At 44.9% G+C, this 12,661-nt stretch overlaps 1 protein-coding gene across 1 annotated transcript in view; it reads right to left on the bottom strand.

Annotated features, from left to right (window-relative positions):
- The window catches only part of SPAG17 (sperm associated antigen 17), a 184,697-nt gene that overhangs the window by 107,543 nt on the left and 64,493 nt on the right, over positions 1 to 12,661 (bottom strand). Inside the window, exons 6-10 of the mRNA XM_036273222.1 lie at positions 11,876 to 12,070; positions 10,059 to 10,240; positions 5,245 to 5,406; positions 3,974 to 4,115; positions 3,721 to 3,833 (exon numbers count right to left, since the gene is read on the bottom strand). Coding sequence (XP_036129115.1) covers positions 3,721 to 3,833; positions 3,974 to 4,115; positions 5,245 to 5,406; positions 10,059 to 10,240; positions 11,876 to 12,070 — 794 coding nt within the window. The remainder of the gene's footprint in view (positions 1 to 3,720; positions 3,834 to 3,973; positions 4,116 to 5,244; positions 5,407 to 10,058; positions 10,241 to 11,875; positions 12,071 to 12,661) is intronic.

Below are 12,661 nucleotides of genomic sequence, written 5' to 3'. Positions count from 1 at the left end.
TATATTCCAAATTGATGGGTTGCTTCTTGGCTTTTTCTACTCTACTATGGATTCCCTGTAAATTATTCTTTACTTCAGTTAGTGCATCCTTCATTTCTGACTGTGCATCCTTCATTTCTGACTGGTCCTTTTTTATGCTCTTGAGGTTCTCACTAAGTTCCTTCAGCATCCCTATAACCAGTGTCTTGAACTCTGCATCTGTTAGATTGCTTATCTCCATTTTGTTCAGTTCTTTTCCCAGAGTTTTGTTCTGTTCTTTAATTTGGGACATGTTTCTTTGTCTCCTCATTTTGGCTGCCTCCCTGTGATTGTTTCTATGAATTAGGTAGAGTTGCTATGTCTCCTAGGCTTCGTAGGGTGGCCTATTGTAGTAGGTGTCCTGTAGGGTCCAGTAGCACAGCCTCCCTGATCACCCCAGCTGGGCCCTTGAGGTGCACCCCTCATGTGGGCTGTACACCCTTCTGTTGTAATTGAGTCTTGATTGCTGTTGACACATCAATGGAAGGGAATCCATCAGGCTGATTAGCTTCAAGGATTGCCTGTGACCTCTGACCACCTTGGAAGATCAGCTGTGTAGGGGTCCACCACTCAGAGCAAGACTTACTTCAGCAGGGCTCTGCTACCCCCCGAGTCACTCCTTGAGTGTGTTGCTTGTGGAGGTGGTTTGGTGGTGGTGTTTTGATATGGTCTGAAGCTGTCCACTGGGTGTGCTTGCTCTGGGGCAAGGTCAACCACTTCCTGTATTTTACCCGGGGCCACCAGGCATAAGCTACAAAGCAATCTGCAGATGGCTGCTTCTTGTGCTAGGCTTGGAGGTGCCCAGGCAAAGCCAAGCTATGAAGCAAAGCTGGCTGCTTCTAGTGCCAGGCCTGGGGCCACTTAGGAAGAGATATGGGGCTTGCTGCGGCCAGATGCTCCTGGTTTGAGAGAATTTAGGAAAATCTGAAGCAGGAGCCAAGACAGCCCAACCCTATGGTAAAGGCACTGAAAACAGCTTGGGTGGGTCTGAAAGTTGGGGCAGTGACTCAGGGAATCACCAGGGCGGGGAAAACAGTGTGAGCCAGGTTGCTGGAATCCCAGATATGGTTGAGGTCTGCTGGCCCTGTGGGGGAAGGGCTCACCAAAGGAACAATGGCCTCCACTGGCACATCTGTCCAGGATAAAGCTGCCTCCCCAGCTCTCGCCCTAATGCCAAACAACTCAGTTCTGCCCTGTATGTCTCTGGTACATTTCAATCTGCCTCCCCCACGCTGGAGCCTGGAGGGTGCAAGTTCAAGTAAATCCCTGTGTGTGACCTTTAAGAGGAGCTGCCTGGGGCTCCAGAAGCCTCAGCCTCCCTGACCCTCAGTTCCTGCTGGTTTTTACAGCCAGAAGTTATGGGGATTCTCTTCCTGGCGCTGGAACCCTGAGCTGGGTGCCTGGTGTGGGATGGGAACGCTCACTCCTCAGGGAGGACCTTCCCAGCCGAGGTGTCCTCCTGATTTTTATCCGCCACACGTGGGTGTGGGACCAGCCCGTCCGCGCCTCTGGCCTCCTACCAGTCTCAATGTAGCTTCTGCTTTAATTCCATAGTTGTGCCTGGCTGGTGTGGCTCAGTGGTTGAGCGTTGACCCATGCACCAAGAGGTCACTGGTTCGATTCCTGGTCAGGGCACATGTCCAGGTTCTGGGTCTGATCCCCAGTAGGGGGCATGCAGGAGGTAGCCAGTCGATGTTCTTTCTCATTGATGTTTCTCTCTCTCCCTCTCTCTTCCTCTCTCTAAAATCAATAAAGAAAAAAAAAAATTCCACCTGGCCAGTTAGAGCTTTGGCCTGCGGTCTAGAGAGACCTGGGTTCGGTTCCTGCTAAGGGCATGTTTGTCCCTGGCCCTGGTTGGGTCATGCAGGAGGCAGCCACTCCATGTGTCCCTTTCACGTCAATGTTTCTCTCTCTCTCTCTCTCCCTCCCACTCTATCTGAACAAAAAATGGAAAAATGTCCTCAGATGAGGATAAAATAATAATAATAGTTTTGTAGTTGTAGGACTTACATTCAGCTCGATGTCAGGCGGTTCTGAATGATGGTTGTTCTGTAGTTTAGCTGTAATTTTGATGTGGTCGTGGGAGGAGGCGGGACTGCGTTCACCTACCGGCCATCTTGACAGGAAGTCTCTCAGAATCACCAGTGTCTTTAAGGACCAATGTAAGGATTTGGATTTTACTCAGAATGTGGTCGGAAACCAGGTAGAACCCTTTATGCCAGAATTACAATGATAACACAAGCAAAGCCAGAAAGAAAGACAGACACGTACAAAGGAAAGAGTCCCCGACCGACATCAGACTCCCTGTCAGCACCCAGCAGGGCAGAGCTGTCAGAATGCTTCCCGTGCAGGCTGACCAGCTTCAAAAGCAGCTTTTGCCACTTACCACTTGGACAAGTGACTTAACCTTTTTATGCCTCAGTTTCCTTCTCTGTAAAATAAGAAATCAAAATAGTTCCGGTTTTATAGGGCTTTTGAAGGATTAAATGAGTTAATAAAAAACTCTTCTCAAATACATATAGAAAAATCCCAAGTGACCATGCACATCAGGTCACTCAGGAAGACCAGGAAATTGAAGGAAAAAAACCACATTTTAAACATGTGTACCATGTTTACTAACCATAACGCAATAAAATTAGTTGACAATAAAGAGTGGCAATAAAAATAAAATATTTAGAGTTGAACACATTGAAAGCATCAGGATGTAGCCAAGAAATACTCAGAAGAAAACGTGTAGCTATAAGTAAAGCAAACAGACAAAAAATAAATCAAATAAGCTCTCAAACAAAATGAAATACAAAATAAACCCCCCAAAAGCAGGACATAATAAGATAATAAAATAAAAAGTAAAAAGGAGTTGATCAGTGAATCAAAATGTTGTTCTTTAAAATGACCAAAACAATAGATATATCATTGACCACTATGATGAAGAAAAGAGAGAGCACAAATAAATAAGATCATTCATAGAAAAGCAACATGACCAAATATGGAGGAAATTAAAAAATGCATATAAGTGAATAAAGAACTTTGTATGATATTCAAAGCACACACAAATGGACATTATTTAAAAAAAATTACTATACTAGTGTCTAAAGTTGGCTTTTGAAATAGAAAAATATGATAAAATCTACAAGTATAAAAGACAATTTAAAGATAGTTAAAGACCATTAACCACCCCATCCATCTATCCTTTCTCTCTCTGCCATTAAATGACAAAAGATGCACAGTTTAAAAAAAATATTTTTTCTTTATTGATTTTAGAGACAGGAAAGGAGATAGATAGAAACATCGATAAGAGAGCACATTGACTGGTTGCCTCCTGCACGTCCCCCCCACCACTGGGGATTGGGCCCAAAACTTGGGCATGTGCCCTGACTAGGAATCCGACCAGTGATCTCTTGGATGCATGGGTCAGCGCTCAACCACTGAGCCACACCGGCCCGGCAAGACACAGATAGTTGTAAGGACATGTCTACTAAAACTTCAAGGAATATTATATAAACTATTCCAGAACACAGAAAAGAAAGGGGATTGAAGGTGATGCTCAAAGCAAATGTTAGTTTGATCTAAAATGTTCAGGAGAATGCTTTCAGGTGCTATGTATATAATTTAAAATAGTTTTTAAAAAATGGAAGCAAGGAGAGATGAAGTGACTGATGAGGTTATCCCCCAGGAAAAGGGCCTCTGAGTGTACCCACCTACCTGTTCCAGCATACAGTGCAGTATCAGGGGCACAGAAATGAATTCTTCTGCTATCTGGTTCAGCAAATCGTTGTAATACCTCATGTCTACTTCTGCTGTGATGACAGAAGCCACTGTGAAATAGACAAAATGTCACTGCTCAGTCAAGATGCATTCTCCATTTCTTCCATCAAAATCTCACCCACCAATTCAAGCGATGGCCATGCACTGACACAGGGAGGGGCTGTGGGGGAGGGACAGCCGAAACCAGTACGGACAGTCACTACTCCGTAAGGCCTCAGCTCGCGGCCTAGAACACTCCAGCAACAGGGCTCACACGTGCCTGATGGCGGCACTTGTGGTTCTTCATTTTGTGCTTTCTTCTTCCCAGGGGCTGGAGCAACAGGCTGTGGAACCTAAGAGAAATATGAAAAAGAAACAGCTGAGATACCCAGCCGGGAGACGCTTTCATCAGACGCCAGTCTGATGGCATCGGACAGGATGCTGAGACTGTATGATTATGTTCGCACCACAAAACCATTTGCTGATATTAGGATCAAACAAAAGGAAGAAGTTAATGGGTACAGACACTTTTTGTTGTTCCTAACAGAGCTCACTGAGCACCTGCTGGGAATGTGATGGGGAGAGGGGGCAATGAGAGTCACAAAGGTTTTCCTCCGGGGTCACTCAGACGCATGCCATTCTCCCTCTCAGAACCTGTCAATGGTTCCCCATCACCTTCAGGGTGCAGCTCAAACTCTTTCGCTCAGCCCCAGTGGACATCCGGCTCCTGCCTGTCCAGCTTTAGTTCACGTTGCTGTTCTCCCCTGTGTCCACGAGGCCTGGGAGTCCTGACCTAGGCCATGGTCCTGGTTTGGGCCACACGTCTCTTCTTCGACCTCATGTCTTCACACATCTTTGCCCCTTTCTTGCGGATACCAGTCTGTCCCTTTCCCTCAGTGGCTTTCCCCTATCCATTCATACTCGGCCTTCACCGCATCACTTACCCTGCCCGGTGAGACTTCCCTGACTCCCCTCTCTCCCTCCCGCTCCTCCAGATCAGGGCGGGTGCCACGTGTCGGTGCTTCTACTCCTGAGCTCTCCTCATGCTGTGTGGAAACTGCTCTCGACTCGACTGCTGTCTGCTTTAAGAGTTAGGCTCAGTGAGGAGGGCAGAGGACGTCTTGCTCGTTGCGATGCCAGGACCTTGCCCAGGGCTAGCCCATGGCGTGTACAGATAGACATCGTGAAGAACTGATTCATAGCCCTCCCCGTTCCACTGACGGCACAATGGGCTAGACATGGCGTGGCGCCTCTGCATGGGCAGGTGCTGGGGAGCCGTGGAGAGTCCCTCCACACCGGTGCCCTTGCATACCATCCCTGGGCCTTTCCTGGTTCCCATCCACACCTATGAAATCCCAGCAGGCGGCATTACCTTGCTACAAGTATTTATATGGTGTTTTCTTCACGTTTTATGAATGTGAAAATTAAGTTGTTCAGTTCGTCATTCAGTCCACGACAAAAGACACCCGAGCCCGTGCCTACCTCAGAAATCCACGTGACTTCCAGGACAGGCTTCTCACTAACCACCTGTGGGACGTTAATGAGCCGCATGCTTTCCAGATAGTGCCGGTGCTGCCGCTTCCAGTTCAGGCTGTTGTACATCAGGCAGGCAATGTTGTCAAAAATGTTCGTGCCCAGTTCCAGCTACAGGCGACGGAATGAATGAAAACCAGTTATTAGTTTCATACTGTTGGAATCAGATGTACAGTGTGTATCTGCCTTAACAGGTAAACCTATCACTTCAAGATTTCTTTCTTTTTCAATTACAGTTTACATTCAATATTATTTTGTATTAGTTTCAGGTGTACACCATGGTGGTTAGACAATCATATACTTTACAGTTTCCCCCATATTTCCAGTACCCACCTGGCACCCTACATACTTCTTACAATATTATTGACTATATTTTCTATGCTGTACTTTACATCCCCATGACTGTTTTGGGACTCCCAATTGTACTTCTTAATCCCTTCACCTTTTCCACCCTAACCTCAAACCCCCACCCCACCCCCCTGGCAGTCATCAGTCTGTTCTCTGCATTTGTGAGTCTATTTCTGTTTTGTTTGTTCATTTATATTGTTTTTTAGATTTCACATATAAGTGAAATCATATAATATTTGTCTTTCTCTGACTGGCTTATTTCATTTAGCATAATTTCCTCTAGGCCCATCCATGCTGTTACAAATGGTGAGATTTCAACCTTTTTTATGGCTGAATAGTATTCCATTGTGTAAATATACCACAGCTTTTTAAAATTTATTTAAATTTTTTTTTTTTTTTTTTTTTTTTTTTTTGTGGTACGGGCCCCTAGCAGGAACCAAACCCAGGACTCTCTGGTCTGTAGGCTGACGCTCAACCACGAGCCAAACTGGCCAGGGCCACAGCTTTTTTAAAAATCCTCACCCGAGGACATGCTTCTATTTCTCTTCAGAGTGGGAAGGAGAGAGAAAGAAACATCAATGTGAGAGAAACACATCAATTAGTTGCCTCCCACGCAACACCAACCAGAGCCAGGGACCGAACCGCAACCAAGGCATGTGCACTTGACCAGAATCAAACCCATGACTCTTTGGTCTGTGGGCTGACACTCCAACTGCTGAGCCAAACCGGCCAGGGCTGTACCACTGCTTTCCAACGCACTCATCTACTGATGGACACTTGGCCTGCGTCCACATTGTTGTGAATGACACTGCAATGAACATAGAGGTGCATATATTCTTTCTGATTGGTGTTTTGGGTTTCTTCGGATATATGCCCAGAAGTGCAGTAGCTGGGTCATAAGGCAGCTCCATTTTTAATTTTTGGAGGACCTTCCACACTGTTTTCCACAGTGGCTTCACCAATCTGCATTCCCACCAACAGTGCATGAGTGTTCCCTTTTCTCCACATCCTCACCAACACTTGTTTGTTGATGTATTGATGATAACCATTTTGACAGGTGTGAGGTGACACCTCATTGTCAAACCCATCACTTTTTTCGGGAAAGCACTTCCCGAACCACTGCGTCCCGGCCGTGGAGTCTTCATCTGCTGAATCATTCTTGCTCTTCTTGTCCAGCTCCCACTGGAGGGCCTGTGGCTGCCTGCTGTTGTAAGGAGCCTACTTAATGCTTGAATTCAGCGAAAAGCACCCTAAAGCTTGCATTCAGTTTCAGCAGTGTGGTGTATTTTCTAGGTACCTCAATTCCTAACACAACACCTTAGATAGGTGATTTCCACTTCCTCAGCCCAGGACAAGCTGTGGATGATTTCTTGCTTGACTGCAGGAAGCACGATAGGCAGCCGCTCAGCCTTGACGTCATCCACTCGAGCACACTGCCGTGTACATGCCAGAGTAGGTCTTCCTTTCCTCCCTGCCTCTCCTTTTCTCTCACCCGTGGACTTAAAGGGTTAAAAACAAAAACAAACATGACAAAAAACTAAGACATCCCGATAGATGGCTGCTCCTGTCATACCCACAAGTTTTGTGATCTGGCAAGTAAGTTATAAGTCAGATGCTTCTGTTACCTGGGCTTTCATTTCCAGAAACAGAAAGGCACTGCTTTCCCGAGTCTGTCTGCTTGAAAGCAGAGGGGGATTAGAGAGGCTCACCTAGGTCTGAGCGGAAGAGGTGAGGTGGAGGGAGAGCTCCTGGTGGGGCCAGGGAGTGAATCAGTCTGGCAGGCGGCCAGGGGCTGCCTGGCTCTGACCACCTTCACAGCATGGCTGCCAGTCCGGGCTTCACGCGCCCCCTCCAACACTGGGCACTCTTCAGTCAGCCTTCAGCCTGCTGTTCTGTGCCCAGAGTCTGGCATCAAAACATGTTTTTACTTGTATTTTTAAGAAATGTAGTAAAACTTCTGCCCAATGATCCCTTAGCCTAACTAGTTAATTTATTTTTAAATCAAACAGCAAATCATATGCTAAAAGTCAGAAAATTATTTCAGCAACCAAGGTCTTAACTTGAGATGTTACAGATGTCTTACGCAAGCAGTTAGCACTTCTTGATGGGCACTTGTTTGATGTAAAGCTTTCGTTACCTTGGTGGAGCAGGAGTACAGCCTGACTGCTTGCAGCCACAGGCACTAATGCTTTCATTCTTCCAGGGAGGAAGGCTCCTCGCTGGCTCCTGCCTTGGACATGAGGCCATGATCAATGTACAGACATAGCTGAGAAGGTGACACGTGTATTGATACCACGTATCTAGTCTACTTCGACTAGACGTAGCTGTTCTTTTCAATTGATTTTGAGAGAGAGGAAGGTGGGGCAGAGGAAGGGAAAGAGAGAGAGAGGGGGGCATTCATCCATGTGTTGTTCCATTTATTTCTGCATTCATTGGTTGATTCTCGTAGGTGCCCTGACCAGAGATTGAACCTGCAACCTTGTCGTACTGGGAAGATACTCTGACCAAATGAGCTACCTGGCCAGGGCTACTTTGCTGTTTCTTAAGTGACCCTAAGTTTCAAATGAACTTTGGTCTTCAATATGAAATCCAATGTCCTTTTCTTCCGGAACCCAACTCCATTACTGAACTGCTTTGCAGGGCTCCAACAGACTCCTGCAGTCAAACCCAGAGCACGGCCTGGCATGAAGAAGATGCTCAATAAATACTTGAAAACTGACTAATAGGAGATCAGTGTGTGCAGGTGGGTAGCATGGCCCTAAGTGGTTCCTTAGACAGGTCAATGCTTTCATTACCTTTACCTTTTAAATTGACAATTAAAATTACCTTCATGTCCCAGCTAGAAACCCTATATGTTAATCTTTTAGTTTCAAAGTCAGGAACGTTCTACAAGAACTCATATTTCAACTAAGCTGATAACATCTTTTCAACATAAAATAAATTTTCTGATATTCGTCATTTAAACTCATCTACTCTATATTTTAAGAAAGGAAAATATAGATATATTCACTTTGTTTAAAAGTGGAGTAATTAACATCTTCTAATGAACCAAAGCAGAACGCGGGGGCGGGGGCGGGGGCGGGGGCGGGGGCGGGGGCGGGGGCGGGGGCTGGGTCTCGCGGAGCTGGCGCCCTGGGCCGGTGTTCACATTTACACTGACGATGCCGTGAAGGGCACCCCACCCTGGTACAGTGCGTTTCAGCTGCTCTGGGTCTGCGCCTGGGCATTAAATAGGACGCACAGAAGGGAGCCCGAGCTGGAGCCGGAGCTCAACAATCTTGGTGTGAGGCTGCTTAGAAGACTCTTCATTGCCTCCTCTGAGTTATGGTTCGGGATTTACATGGCTGCATCTCCTATGCCCTATTGAACCAAAAGATAGGATACAAGCTCCTTTCTTGACATGACCCAATGGAGAGGAGAAGTGTTTGCCTAACACATAAATTTGTGGATGTGGGTTTCTGTTAGGCATAGGTTTTACATGCTTAGGAAAAGAGGGAACAAGTAGAGAGCTAGCTTTGAGGGAGGATTTCAGCTGGGCGCGGTGGCGGAGCCTGTGGTCCCAGCTACTTGGGAGGCTGCAGCTGGGGGATCGGATCGCAGGGGGATCGGATCGCAAGGGATCGGATCCTATGAGCCTAAGAGTTCTGAGCTGTGGTGCGCTACTCCCATCAGGTGTCCGCAGTAAGTTCGGCATCACTATGGTGACCTCCCGGGAGCGGGGGACCACCAGGTCGCCTAAGGAGCGGTAAACCGGCCCAGGTCGGAAACGGAGTAGGTCAAAACTCCTGTGCTGGCCAAACGTTTCAAAAATACAATTTTGGCAATAAAAGCAAGGTCCTAGAAAAAGATGTTTGGGACCAACATATAAAAAGAAAAACAATGTAATTCGACAAACTGTAAAATTTACTATTGTCACAATTAATATATTAAGACTCTACTGCCTAGAACATTAAGGTCTGAAACAAAACCACATCACCAAATAAAAGAATAATCCTCCTTTATCTTCATCTACATCTTTCTAAATTTTTTATTGATTTTTTATCTTGAGAGAGAGAGAAACATCGATTTTATTGTTCCACTTATTTATGCATTCATTAGTTGCTTCTGTATATGCCCTGACCGGGGATTGAACCCTCAGCCTCGGTGTATCAGGACAATGCTTCAACCAACTGAGCTACCTGGCCAAAGCTCTTCATCTACATCTTATTGTTTGTCATTAATTCATACACTAAAAGCTATAGAATCGGGCTATAACCATTATTGGGCATTCAAGGTTATCACTGTCTGGAAGATAAAGGACAAAACCTGATCTATAGTCAGTGATCAATACATACCTGTGGAATGAATGAATGGGGTAAATGGAACCACAGTGTCACATGTGCACACCACTCGCCCCCATTATTGCGGGTACTAACCATCATCTCGCTGTCCGACCAGTCGGAAGGGTAGTCATCTGCCTTGACCATGTATTCAAACCGAGCAACATCAAAGAGATTTGTTTCAGGTTTCTCATTATTCAGGATTGGTTCCAAGTACTTCCAGAAAATGTCAAGTTCTTTTATGGTATTCTTTTTCTTCAATTTTTCAGCTTCTATATCTAATGATAGCAACATGTTTTATAGGATAAAATGAGTATTGAATTTCTTCCCACTTTAAGTGAACATGGTGGCAAGATGTCTTGTGCAGTCCCAGACAATGCAAATAAATAAATGTAATTTTGAGAAGACTTTGGACCTGGACTACATGATTATGAAATCAGAGGATTTTACTCCTGAAGTTGGTATCAAATATGAGCTTGTCCCCCCCTCTTCATTTTACAGTTGAGACCCAGAAAGATTATGATAAGGTTACATATTTTGGGAGCTAATATGTTCAATATTCTCATCACTCTTAGACTGCATTTGTATAGGAGCATTCTTTCTGCCCATTTTTTGACCACTTTCGTGTCTATTTGCTGTGTAGCTGGTTAGAAAGGCAAATGCTTTGGTTCCCTTTTCCCAAATGGCTAAAAACCAACGGGGTCATCAATTTATGCTTCAGTTAACTTTTGGTCATATTCAAATAGCTACTAGCTTCTCTGGGCATTTGTTCTCTGACTACAAAATAATGACGATTTTCCATAAAGTTACACTTGAAAATTTGAAATATTTATGTTTATTGCATCTATAGATAAATAGGTTCTACTACCAAGATCTCATTGGTCTACTGTAGACTACTTTTCTATCACTTATTTTTATAAATTAAATAATTTGTATAGAGAGACTATGAAGTTTATGGAGCGTTTTCCCCACTGGCTCCAATAATAAGTTATTTAATGTTTTAACTATCTTTGAAATAGAAGTTGCTGGGTTTGAATCTACTCTTACTTAATAGCTGCCTCTAGGCCAAGAGGCCTTTTTGGTAAAATGGAAATGAAACACATTTCTGAGGCTGGTGGTAAAAACTATATGAATCATCATATGTGTCTAATAAATGATAGCTATTGTTATCAGTGGTAGCAATTTCTTACTTGGAACAGGAATTTAAAAAATGTAGTGCTATAGAAATTGGGATGTGTAAGTTGCAAAGCACTGGTCAAATGATATTATTAATAAATAACAAGAAAGTAACAGCAGATGGCAGAAAGAGCCTGGACTTCTGCGTCACACAGGTTTACACCAAATCCCAGTTCGGTCGCCTCGGGTATACAGTAGCACAGAGGAAGTCCAGCACAATGCCCTTAGATGAAGACCTCCAGGCTCCAATGGCTGAATGGCGGTGTGGTGGGGACTTCGTCCCACACTCAGTGCCCTAAGGCCCAGAAGATAAGCCGCCCTTTCTGACTCCTCACAGCAAACCAGGAGCAAAGTAGCCCAAGCACCCTCCGTTCTGATCTCCCTTGGGCCACTTGGCGACTGCGGCTTCTGGAAGAATGGATTATCTACAACTGATCTATCCACCCCTTGCTTTCAATAAAATGTTCCTGAGAAAGGTAGTTGGATAACCAAGTTTTCTGACCTGCAGTCTATGTTCTCTGTGGCTACCCAGCGATATAAACACAGAATATGATTTTAATTTCCAGAATTTACAACACCTGGCCAATGCAAGCAGAATACAAAGCGAATCAAAGTCTTGAGAGGATTTAATAACGTACGTATTGTATGGCTATGCTTTGGAAAGAAAACCGTACTTATACTTTAAGGACAGTGGGTAGCACTGAAGGACTCAGTGAGTTGTGTAGCCGACTGCATACCTTCTGGCTGGAGGAAAACTTCCTGCTGCTGGCTAACTGCTGCCAGGTGCGTCTGCAGAGGTTCGTAATTCTCCGAAGAGATTTTAATCACGCTGTTTATGGGGATGCCAAGCTCAGTCATAATCGCTAATAGCTGAGGATTGTTGAAGCCCACAACGATAATGTAATGTTGGGCACCATCATCTGGCTCATCGTCTGTTCAAAATACCATAAAGAGGAGGAGTGGTCATTTGAAAAGGGAACAGGTTGCACTCCGCAGTTCAATGGCCGCATACATTATGCTTGTGTCTATAGTCCCTCTGGCTTGCAGAAGGCCCTGCAGTTGGCTGGAATGCAGTCCTGTTGACTGGTTTTCATTACTGCCCTTCCAGTAAGAAGGTTGTGGCCATTTTATAAAATATTAAGTCACTTTTGCAAATGAGATGTAGGCATAATAGGAGGACAGACAGACATGGGGCCCAGAGTCATGGAAAACGTGTGCTTGGGATTTTGTAAAAACAACAACAACAAAGTTTAGGCTGTGATTTTTTTTTTGCTTCTAATCTCTTTTGAGCAACATCTGGATTTACTCCTGAATTACGAGTAGCTGCAGCTTTGTGGTATTTTATAAGTAGAGGTGTTTACAGGAGAGGGAAATATTGAATATGGACATGCTCCCTACCAAAGTATTCTGTGTATTTATGTCAATAGATGTGAAGCCTATGCAGCAACGGCTGAGAGTAGATGGTACCTGCAAACAGTACATCCCACAGTGGCCCAGTGAGATCAATTTTAAAAGAGTGCAAC

Source organism: Molossus molossus, unplaced genomic scaffold, assembly GCF_014108415.1.
Source record: "Molossus molossus isolate mMolMol1 unplaced genomic scaffold, mMolMol1.p scaffold_m16_p_20, whole genome shotgun sequence".
NCBI classification, from domain to species: domain Eukaryota; kingdom Metazoa; phylum Chordata; class Mammalia; order Chiroptera; family Molossidae; genus Molossus; species Molossus molossus.
The sequence above is the reverse complement of the archived record's forward strand: the minus strand, read 5'-3'. Positions and strand labels throughout refer to the sequence as shown.